Source organism: Cavia porcellus, unplaced genomic scaffold, assembly GCF_034190915.1.
Source record: "Cavia porcellus strain 051 isolate PalLab524CR breed Dunkin Hartley unplaced genomic scaffold, mCavPor4.1 scaffold_29, whole genome shotgun sequence".
Taxonomy (NCBI): domain Eukaryota; kingdom Metazoa; phylum Chordata; class Mammalia; order Rodentia; family Caviidae; genus Cavia; species Cavia porcellus.
The window spans coordinates 38,362,361-38,374,654 of NW_026947512.1; the positions used below are offsets into that span (position 1 = coordinate 38,362,361).

A 12,294-nucleotide genomic window follows, 5' to 3' on the forward strand; every position below is an offset into this window, starting at 1 on the left:
AAAAATTACTTCATGTTTTTTCCAAAAGACATTTAATTGAAATATTACTTAATTGTAGACTAGATCCCATCACAATATTACTTCCAATTATGTAACTTTTTATTTCGTTATGTCTTTATATGGTATATGAGTAATATTTTATAAGTAGCACACTGATTTTTGCATACACATTTTGTATTCATCACTTTGCATACATCACTTTCTTTTAATTGTTTTCTGGAATAGAAGCAACATTAAGCCCTTCCATATCGACATTGGTTTCCCTTCTCATCCATATATGTCCTTTTTTATTCATTGTGCTTTTATATATTCAATAATCATTACACTCTTTGGTGTCTCTTACTATGGATTTTAAATATTTTGTGTAGTTTTCTAACAGTTATATCATTTAATTTTACTGTTTTGTTATGAACACTAATGTAACTTATTGTAATGTAAAAAATGTAATTTATGTATTTTTACCCCTTTATTTAAGCTGTAGCTTGTCAGATGTTATAAACCAAAAATGAACAGTAAAAGCCATGTTGGGAATGTAGCTGTATGTTAGTTGGTATTTAGTATCAGCAACATTTTGGATTCAATTTCCAATGCTGAAAAAAAACCCTCAAAAAATCCACTTTAGCCAAATTAAATGAAGAATGGAGGAAAACACAAATGAGTCATTGTGCATACTTTTTAGTTCTTATCTTTGGGTCGATTGTGATTTTTTTTTTCTTTTTATGAAGTGAGGATAATTTCTTGATTCTTAAGTTTTGAGGCCTAGTTGTAGCTGTTACAGTTACAATTAAGAATATATATAGGCTCTGAATTTAGATGTGGGTTGAGTCTTTCCTTTTGCTTTATTGACCATGTGACTTTTCTTATCCTTTTTGAAGCTCAGTTGTTATTTAAAGAATCTTTGGGAACTTAGCATAGAGCCTGGCATTGAGTTAAATGTTTATTAAATATAAGCTAATCACAATTCCTTTATTGAGTTAATCATTTCTCTGAGGAGTCCTATTCCAAGTAGTGTATTGACAGAATGCTTGTGGACTTCTACATAGAATATATAATGAATCTCTTAGAAGGAAATGTGGTCACCAGTATTAGGTTTATTTTATAGTGCTTTCTAAATACGTTTGTAGTCTTGAATAAAAAAATTAGAAGCAGAATTACATTTTGTTCTCTTTAGGCCTAAAATGAGTATACTTTTTTTTAATTCTGAAATTTAAAACAGTAAGGTTTAATGAAAAGAGAAAATGAGAACTATGTCTTACCAAAGTTTTTCTTATCACTTTTTAGTAAAAAGTGTATAGATAAAATCGAAATATCCTAACATTCTTGAAATAATCTTTTGTTGGGAGAGAAAACCAAGTAAGATAAAGCCAAATTAAAAATGAGTAATTTTATTTCACATATGTAATACTCTTTTCCTGAAATTTTTTGAATCTTGTACCTCTTTTTGGACAAGTCCAGAACTGTACTTATTATTTGCTTGTAGTTTAAACCTAATCCTTACTCACACTTTATGTAACACTTTACATAACTCTTTATGTGTTACGTAAAGAAACTCATTACAAAAAAAATTGAAACCTAAATTCATCACTTGGGAATTGAAAACATTGTACAATAGAGAAAAAAAATTTTAAATTACCCAAATTCAAAATTTATGATAGATTTCCCCAGGGCAGTTCATTATATGGTATTAATGAACCTTGTTTATTTTGGAAGTATCCCATCTTTGGCCTTGTGCCTTGAAAACTATTCTGGAGTGCATATTTATAGAGGAACACACATGTTCTTTTGTGGTATTGCTTGTACAGCTGCCAGCTTTGAACAAAATTGTAGGCCGTGTTAACAATAACCCTCTTGTGTTTGGTGAAAAAGATATAATACTGTCAGTGGTTCTCCTTTTACAATTTCTTTTAAACTTTCAGTCTTTAGAAAACCTAAATAGTGATGCTGCAGAAACAGATCATTCTAAGTGCTCAGAAACAGAAAGAAATGCCTGTTTTCCTGTTGAAGCTGATGAAGATAAAAATGAGAGCATTGATGAGGAAGAAGAAGGTGAGGAAGGTAAGCCATGAAATGTTTGCTGTGACTCACCTGGGATACCTACTGCACCCTGTAGTTTATGGTCTAGGTATAAAGTGTTTTCAAGGTTAGGGACTGTGACGAATTTAATTAATTTGTTATTAAGTCCTGTAAACTTCCTGTAAAGTTCCTTAATGCTGTCCTATTTATCAAGCACAATCTTACTGTATCTGAAAATAAGTATTGAAAATCTCTGTCATTCAGTGAATCTGTAAAACTTTTCATTCTGAATTATAAATTTTGTTTTGGTCTTAATTGTAGTCACGAAATCATTTAGTGAATATTAAAAAGATCATTGCAAAGGACATGGATATGTAGCATTCGTTTTACAGGAGCTTATTAGTTAAACAAATAATATATTTTGAAGGAGCAAAATGGCCTCATTTTTAGGTTTTATGTTAATATAATAAAGGATGCACTGAATTTTTTATTAAGTGAAAAAATTATGACAAATCAGAGAATCTTTATAAAGTAGAACTCATTTTAGGGTAAGACTTCATCATTGACACAATGTGCAATTAAACAGTGTATAGTGTGGAAAATATATGAATATATTGATAATTGGCCTCTTCCTTTTCTTATATTAAATAGTTGTAATTTGTCTGAAACTAGTTTTGTATTTAAAAGTGGTGAAGTTGAGAAGTGTAGTAATGAGCTTTAAATTATTTAGTGATGACATTCCTTTTTTGCCCTTCTTTTGCCACTCATGAATTTTTGGACCTAAACATGGACAGTGAAAATCATGTGAGTAGAGGTAACATACTAGCTCTGCTGTACTCTGCAGTTAGAATTCTTGTCAGAATTTAGGTAGGTGCATTTGGCTAACTGAATTGGATTTAGTTCATTAAATTGATTTAGATAAGTTTAGTTAACCAGGCTTAGGTAACTAAAATGAAGATTTTGATTTTGTGACATTGTCATATCTGATTATCATTAATTGGAAGTCAGCTATATTATTAAATTGGATTGGTATATTACTATTTCATTCTAGAAGTAAAAATCTAAGAAGCATAGCTGATTTTCTGAGTATTTTATGGTGCTGGTAAAATGTGAACTATAATGAAATTTTAAAATTTAATAGTAGTCTTAGGGTCATGACTAATACTCTGAGCATCAACTTGGGTTAAAATGAAAAGAAAACAGTAACTTCTGTTACTTACAATTATATTTTTGTAAAAAAAAAGCCAATGAAATAAACTTTTTTCCTTCCTTTTATCTAATGTATTTCTATTTGAACATAAATGTCAATTTCATTTTTTTAAGACCATTTTTTGCCAGAACCCAATGCAAAACAAGTTACTTGCCTGAAGACGTATTTTGGCCATCATAATTTTAAACCGTGAGTATAATCTCAGTTAATTAAATTAAATATTTTAGTATTTTTTTCATAGGGGAAAAAAGATAAATGTTTTATTCATTGGTAGCAATGTGATATCATTAGAGTCATATTTTCCACATTGTAATTCCTATAAGTGATTACAAACTTATTTGATATACAATTTATTTCTGCAAATCATGTTTATAAGTAAGGAGTGCTTCTTTGTAGAAACTAAAGATATTAATGAATTTCTGTTTGACGCTGGTTTATTTTTCATTAAGTATCTGTGTACCTGTTTTGTGTGTTATATTTTCCAAAGCTAATAGAAGTTTGTAAGATGGTGGTTTCAGGAACAATGATAATTCATTTAACATAAGCTGTATTACATCTAAAGGACATATTTATAAGTACAAATAAATAAAAATGAGATGAAGAAAAAGTAAATTTGCATAAAAGTAGTAAGAATGTAAAAATTTAAATTTTTCCACTTTTAAGCATTTTAAGTTAAGATAAACTCCATTGAAACATTTCTTTCCTTATTGTCTTGATCGCATTCATCATAGAGGATTTGTAGCTGTACATGGTATAATGCTTCTTTTCATTCTCTCCATTAGCTTAACCTCTCTTCAACCCCTCCTTCCCTCCCCGTTTACAAAAGCTTTGTGTCCATTTTTTTCTTCTCAGTTTTTCTACTTTTTCTTTCTTTCCTTTCACTCCTTCCCCCTTTCCTCTCCCAAATTACCCTCCCCATTTGAAAATTTTTTCCTATTTCACAGTACCTATTACACATTTTAGTCCTTATTTACAGGTTTAGTTTCTTACATCAGAAACAGTTGATATTAACATGTTTGTGTCCAATTTATTTCACTTATGAATATGGTCTCAAGGTGCATACATTTATCTAGAAATGTCTTGAGATTATAAGAAAATTTTCTAAAGTGAAAGGGTTTTAAAATTTTATTAGTATATGATTGCAGTACATAATGATTATACTTATGTGGAGTTGGTACATACATTACACATCTTATTTTTTTCTCTTTCCCTCTTCTAGGTGTATATCCATCACTTAGATTCTGTTATTTATATTTTACTGTGCTTGTTTTACCACATGCCCATCTCTCCATCAGTCTGTTACTCTGTCAGAATATTAAAATGCATCTCAGGGTCAATTGTGGACATCATTGCACTCCCCCTAAGTACTCCAATGTATAAATTATTAACCAGAGTTAAATATTTATGTGTAATGTTTCTTTTTGTAAAATTAGCATATAAGAAATGTACAAATCTTAAATGAATGTTTGCATATCTCAAGTATACAAGCACACACCCACATATCTTAAGTCCTTATCAAGATACAGAACATTACCATTACTCTTTTTTTTTTTTGTCTTTTTCCTTTTTATCGGTACCAGGGATCGAACTCATGACTGCCTGCTTGCGAGGCAGGCACTTATGCCGCTGAGCTAAATCCCCAGCCCCTTACATTACCATTACTCTAAGAGTTCTCTTGTTTTAATCCTATAGCATTTCTCTTAATAAATAATCGATTCTTTTGGATATCTAGCATGAAGCTTGAAACTTATTTTATACTGTAACTATATGTAATAAAGTTTAATACATACAATGAAATGTAAACTCCTAATTCTACATATTTATTTATTTTTGTCTTTTTGAGACAAGTTCTTGCTATGCAGTTCAGGCTGGCCTTGAACTCACTTTGTAGCCCAGGCTGGTCTCAAACTTGGAATGATCCTCCTGCCTCAGTCTCGTGAATGCTGGGATTACAGGCATGTGCCACCATGCCCAGTTTAGACTTCTAATTCTTTAGCTAGCCTGAATGGGAAGTTGATTATTGGGGATTCTCATTGTAAAGTGCTAATATGTGTATATGTTTATATAAGAAATTCAGAATTAGAAATGAAATTCTGTTAGTGGAAGGAAAAAATTAGATGAGTTTCAACTTACCATTTGAGTTTGTCATTAATAAAACAAAATAGCTTTTTGCTTTTTACCTTCAAGGGTTCAGTGGAAAGTTATTTATTCTGTTTTGGAAGAAAGAAGAGATAATGTTGTTGTCATGGCAACTGGTAAGTAATATTTAAGTGAAAAACCTAATCCTTCAAAAAATAAAACATAAAGGGTTTAAAGTGCTTAACCTTTCATTAAACTCTTAAAATACAAATATATGTGGTTTGAAATATAGAAGAGAGTGAACATGCTGAAATTTATGCATGAAATAGCTTTTAAGAAGATGGTATATTAGTACTGATGATGCAGCCATACAAGCACATGTTAAGAAGATGTTGTTTACTTTTTATTTTTGTGAGTGTATTATTTTTCCTTTAAGGATATGGAAAGAGTTTATGCTTCCAATACCCACCTGTGTACTTGGGCAAGATTGGCATTGTCGTCTCACCTCTTATTTCCTTGATGGAAGATCAAGTGCTGCAGCTTGAGTATGTAATGCTTTCCTTGCCACATCATTGCCCTCTTGCTTTAGTCTATAAGGAAACATCTGATGAATCATGTGCTAAAATTTAGTTTAAAGTAACATTTCTGCAAATGGTGTTTTATTTTTACTACTAATAAATAACACTTTCGTGAAAGATACTACATTATTCTTTTCTTTTCTGTTGCTGGGTATGAAACCCAGGGCCTTGCACATATTAGGCAAATGCTCTTTCACTCACCTGTGCCTCCAGCCCTTAACTTCTCTCTTGATTTCTCTATAAATCATAGTTATCAGGAGCCCTTGATAAAATTTTCTAAAAATATTATTTTTCCAGTTTACATTTATTATCTTAAAATTTGTTACCTGTACTTCAGTTTGGTATCAAATACATACGGAGAAGTCTATTTTTTAATCTCTAAAGAACTTTTTATCTGCTTCAACCCAAGTTATCAATGAAAGACTTGACTTAAAAATTTGCCTGGCTGTTGAGGGACTTTATCAACTTAGTGAGATGCAAAAGGAGAGTAGAGCATTGTAACTTTTTATAAATTTAAAAAAAATTTTGTTCTCAAAAATGAAATTAACATTTGTAATGTGAACATTGCTCTGGAATATTTGTTGTTCTTGTTATAGAATGTCCAACATTCCAGCCTGTTTCCTTGGATCAGCACAATCAAACAATGTTCTAGAAGATGCTAAATTGTGAGTAAGTTACTCAGGTGACTATGGCATATGAGAGAATTCTATGCAGAAATACTTTACTTAATGCATGACTAAAATGCCTATGATTTGAGTGTACATTATACTACATAGTGTAGTTTTAGCATGTTTCAAACATAGAAGGCTCTGTTATTCTTAGTTCCTGAGCTGTAAGATTAACATTGTAGTCATGGATGTATAAAAGTTTGATTTTGGTGACTGGAGTGGGAAAGGTAGGGAGAGAGGAAAGTTATTAGTAAACTTTGTAGATTTAAGAATAGAACTCAAAGAATATCTAGATTTGACTGTTTTTATTCATGAGGGTCTGAAACCCAGAGGCAAATAATTTTTCCAAAATCTCTCAGTGAAATTTTGACTGAGCAGGGACTAGACCAGTGATGGTGAATCTTTTAGAGCTGTCAGTAATAATAAACAGCTGGCTGCAGTATGTCTGTCATAGGTTTGCCACCACTGGGCTAGACAGTCCTTTTCCCACCAATTTTGTCATGATGGAAGAAGAATATAATCTTAAATACACACTAAAAATATGTGTATATAGATACACGCAATGTATGTGCATATTAATATATGCATATATGCATATGTAAATACATACACATGTGCACATGCATTTAATAAGTTTTGAGAAATGCACACAAATATGTAACCCAAACCCCTATCAAGATGTTGGTGTGTTACTGTGGCTCTAAGATGTTCCTTCATGTCCTTTCCCATCTATCTTTCTCAACTTGTATCCTGAAGCAAATCAGTGCTTCTTAAGTTTTTCTACTACTGTGTAATTTTTACTATTCTAGAATTTCATGTAAATGGAGCCACAAAATGAACTTTTTCCTGAAAGACTTTCTTATTTAGCATAATGTCCTTGTTATTCCTCTGTATTGTTACATGTGTCAGTAGTGGGTTTTTTAATGAATGTACTATAATTTGAGTATGAATGTACTATAGTTTGTTTTCACATTTCCTCATGGATAGATGCCTAGACTATTTTTAATTTTGAGCTATTAGTAAGGAAGCTGATATTAACATTCCAAAACAGTCTTTTTGTAAACATATGTATTGTATATTTGAATATTTTAATTATCTTTATTGAGGTACAATTGACATACAATAAGTTTTGCATATTGAAAATATATAGTGTGGTACATTTTAACATATGTATGTATCTACAGATCCATCATCAAAATTCAGATAATGAACATAATCATTACCTGCAAAGTTTACTAGTACTTTTCTTGATCCATTTCTTCTTTTTTCTCTACTTTCCCACCCCAGTTACCAGGTACCTGTTAGTGTGTTTTTCATCGCTATAAATCAATTTGTGTTTTCCAAAATTATATATAAATCGTGTTAATCATACACTACATGTTTTTTCTTTTGTCTAGTTTAAATAATTAGCATATTTATTTTGAAATCTATCCATAATATTACATTTATTAATAGTTCATTCCTTTTATTGGCAAGTAGAGTACATTACATGGATATGTTATAATCTGTCCTTTTGCCTGTTAATAGATGTTTGGAATGTTTCCATTTTAGACAACTAAAGATAAAATGACTCTGAACAATGTAGTTTCGTTCATTCGTATACACAATTTATTTTTTCCAATTAAGGTAAAATTGACATATCATAAAATTTACCAATTTTACTATTATTAACATCTGGTAGCTTTTAATGTGTTAATAATGTTATATAACTGTTATCACAAATTCCAGAACATTCCATTATCCACAAAATTATTGACACCAATTAACCAGTCACTAGTAGTTATTCCCTCTTCTTTTCCATTCCAACCACAGTATATCAGTGTTTTTTTTTTTTTTTAAATCGGTACCAAGGATCAAACTCATGACTGCACGCTTGAAAAGCCGGCGCTTATGCCACTGACTTAAATCCCCAGCCCCAGTCTGTCAGTTTTTATGACTGAATAGTATGCTACTGAATCAGCATTTCACATTTTGTTTATCCATTCATTAGTGCCACACTTGGGTTATTCTTTCTTGGATTTTAGGAGTAATAGTGCTTTGAATATTTATGTACAAGTTTTTATATAAACATGTTTTGCAGTCCTCTTGTGTATAAGTTAATGAGTGGAATTTCTGGGTTATATGATGATTCTGTATTTAACTTTTTAAGAAATGTCAAACTTGTGGAGGGTGGTTTTACTATTTTATACCCCCCCCCCCAGCAGTATATGAAAGGTCCAATTCTGCCCCATCCTTGACATTTCTTGGTGTGGTCAGTCTTTAACTTTAGCAATTTTATAGCAAATTTAATGATTTTAAGTTTAGCATTGTGTGTTAAACTTGCTTTTCCCTACTAGTTATGTTGCATCTTTTCTTATACTATGTCATCTCTATATCTTGTTTGAGGAGGTGTCTTTTCAAATCTATTGTCCATTCGTTATTGGCCTTTTTTTCATACTGAGTTTTGGTAGTTATATATTCTGGATATAAATCTTTTAGTTTATCTATGTTTTGCAAACCTTTTATCCTAATTCATGGCTCCTGTTTTTACTGTCTTAACAGTTCTTTTAAAAAGCAATAGGCTTTCATTTTGATAAAGTCTAGTTGATTAATTTGTTGTTCTATGGATTTTGCTTTGATGTTTTAAGAAATCTTGGCTTAGCCCAAGGTCATAATGATTTCATTTTTATATTTTCTCCTACAAGTTGTGCAGTTTTATATTTTACATTTAGACCTATGAGTCATTTAAATAAATTTTATATGTCATCTGAGATATTGCTTGTATTTTATTTTTCACATGAGATTGTCCAATTGATCCAGCTCCATTTGTTGAAAAGACTATCCTGAATTGTCTTTTTATGTTTGTAAAAAATAAATTATATATACTTTGTACTTTTAGCTATGTAGAAGGCTGAGGCAGGAGGTTAAGAGTTTGAGGCCAGTCTGGGCTACTTACTGATACCTTGTGTCAGAAGGTCCCTTGCTGTTCTGTTTTCTGTTACGTAGATCCATTCCTCAGCCTTGTTGTTGCTTCCTTACTGGAGCCTTATTAAACCTTTAGGTCAGGCAGTAGAAATCTCCAGTTTTGTTCTTTTCTTTTGAAATTGATTAGGATTTTTTGGGTTATTTTTATTTCTAAGGATTTCACAACACCTATTGAACCAAAATTCCTACTACTATTTTGATTTGGCTTGTCTGGAATCTATATATCTAATGAATTAGCTGCCGTGATAATTATTATCGCTGTCTTATTCTTAAGAGACTGTGGCATGCTAAAGTTAATTAACTTGCTTAAACTTACTTGGCTTGCTAGTGTTAGAACTGAGTTTCAAACCTGGGCAATCTGATAGCAATGGTGTTTTTGTATTTTTTCCTAGGTTAATTAGAAAACTTAATTTCTGGGAATTTTTTTTATTAATGGATTTGTAGGGAAAGTACAATACCTAGCATAGAGTAGACACTCAAATATTTGTTTGAATAAATGTATTCATTATTTTAAAGTCTTTTTGTGTAGAACATTATTTTATCTGCTCTGTCTTTAGTAGAATGGAGAAAGACATTTTATATTTTGACCTAGTTTTTGTAACAAATATCATCTTAATAACTACTCTGTCTTCCCAGAATAGAAATTAACTTAACGTAGTTTAAGTAAATCCTGAATTTTATATTACAGATTAAAAAAAAGCTAGGCAGCCCAAAGGTAGAGGCTGGAATTAAGTGTGGAAAATACAATGGAGCTTTCTTTTTATCTGGAGCCTCCATGTCTAACACTCACTCTCTCTCTCTCTCTCTCTCTCTCTGTCTGTCTCTCTCTCTCTCCCTCTCTCTCTCTCTCTCTCTGTCTCTCCTCTCTCTGCTTTCTCTCTCTCTCTGTGTGTCTCTATCTCTCTCTCTCTGTCTGTCTCGCCTCTGTCTCTGTCTCTATGTCTCTCTCTTTATCTCTGTCTGTCTCTCCTCTCTGTCTCCGTCTCTGTCTCTGTCTCTCTCTGTCTCTCCTCTCCTCTCTCTGCTTTCTCTCTCTGTCTCTCTCTCTGTCTGTCTCTCCTGTCTCTCCTCTCTCTCTTCTCTCTGCTTTCTCTCTGTCTCTCCTCTCTCTCTCTCTCTCTCTCTCTGTCTGTCTCTCCTCTCTGTCTCTGTCTCTGTCTCTCTTTCTCTTTCTCTCTTTCCTATGAGGAGATAAGCATTTTGGCTTTTCTAGTCACACAGTAGAGGATGGCTGCTCTGCAGTTCCCTTTTTTTTCTTTGTATCTCTCTGACTGGTTGTTTCATGATGAGACTTCCAGATTCTAGGGCAAAGACTGAACTGGCTTGACTTTGACACACTATCCTTGGCCTAGAAAATTTTATGCAAAATAGCAAAATATATAGAATAAACATGAAAACTGAAGGCTTAATCATGGGGAGCAGGGACTGTGGGTTGTGATTCTCAGAAAAGGAGTATGGTGATGAGTAACATAACATCATGAAAAGTTTATAAAGGTTTGATCATTCAACTCAAGCACTGTAGTTTTCGGACTAGACTACTAGAAATCAAGAGCCTGGCTTTTAATGTCATCTTAGTGCTAAATACCCCCTGGCAGGCATTGCCATATATTATTTTCATGTGTTAAAGAGAAGTCAAATATTTAAAATATATGAATATATAAACACATATATAGCATTCATTTAGTTTTTTATAAGTGGCATAATGCATCATTTAAAAATTAGGTAGTTTTTTTTTCCTTGTTTCTATTTTTTTGTTTTTCACAGAGGCAAATATCGGATTATTTACATAACTCCAGAATTTTGTTCAGGTAACTTGGACCTGCTTCGGCAACTACAAGCTAATATTGGTAAGTGACAAAACAGTATCTTTATAAATACTTACTGAATTATTAACCTAAAGAGTTAAACCTATAGGTATAACTAGATTTAGCTTTTGTTAAAGTTCATTTAAAACATCTCCAAAATATCTAACTCCAAGTTGTTGCTTCTCTGCTTTATGTCATAGTTTTACCATAGAAATTGGGCTTCTTCGTTATTATTTCCTGTTTATATATTTGTTTTCTTCAGCTAGACAGTAAACTTTTTGAGAGGAAAACACCATTCTTGTTTATACTTCCCAATACAGTAATTGGCATGTAATTGATTACTTAAATATATCATTGAGTAAATATTAAATCCCATATTTTATGAAATTATAATTTACCACTTTTTCGTATTTTGAATGTAAATATAATTTATATAGTGGTTCGCTATCTTTGTTGTGCATAAGAATCACCCTTCAGTTTTTAAAGAGTGTAGCTAATTGGTGTTCAACAATAAAAATTTGGATATAATAGGCTGGGATGGGGCTTGGAATCTATAATTTTTCATAGGTGATTCTTATGTGTAGCTTGTGTTGGGAACCACAAGTCCTTTGATACAAATGAATATGACTGATTACAAATAAACACATTTCTCAATTTAGGTAATCTAAGTCAGAGCATATTTTGTAGGAAATGTAAATGTAGAATTAAAAATTACTGCCACTGTACTGGGGGATATGTAAAATTTTTAATTTAATTGTCTTTTTTAGTGGTTTCCTGAGTTATAATCATGATTTGGATCACAGATGTCCATATTCTATACCTTCAGTTGAACTAACTAAACTTAGGGTTTTCTCACATTGTATGACTTTCTTAAATAATTATATACTAAAGATAGTATAAGTTTTCTACATTGCAACATTTTACTTAATTTTGCACATAGGGAAAATAGTTAACCATTTCTCCAACAATGTAATGAA

The 12,294-nt window shown here is 31.6% G+C and overlaps 1 protein-coding gene across 5 annotated transcripts in view; it reads left to right on the plus strand.

The window, feature by feature from the left end:
• The window catches only part of Wrn (WRN RecQ like helicase), a 151,251-nt gene that overhangs the window by 64,950 nt on the left and 74,007 nt on the right, over window positions 1-12,294 (plus strand). For 4 of the 5 annotated variants that reach the window (XM_063239798.1, XM_063239799.1, XM_013158006.3 and 1 more), the window contains 6 exons: window positions 1,917-2,055; window positions 3,337-3,412; window positions 5,411-5,478; window positions 5,739-5,847; window positions 6,477-6,545; window positions 11,277-11,359. In XM_063239798.1, the coding sequence (XP_063095868.1) occupies window positions 1,917-2,055; window positions 3,337-3,412; window positions 5,411-5,478; window positions 5,739-5,847; window positions 6,477-6,545; window positions 11,277-11,359 (544 nt within the window). The remainder of the gene's footprint in view (window positions 1-1,916; window positions 2,056-3,336; window positions 3,413-5,410; window positions 5,479-5,738; window positions 5,848-6,476; window positions 6,546-11,276; window positions 11,360-12,294) is intronic. The other variant, XM_063239800.1, reaches the window with a different exon arrangement.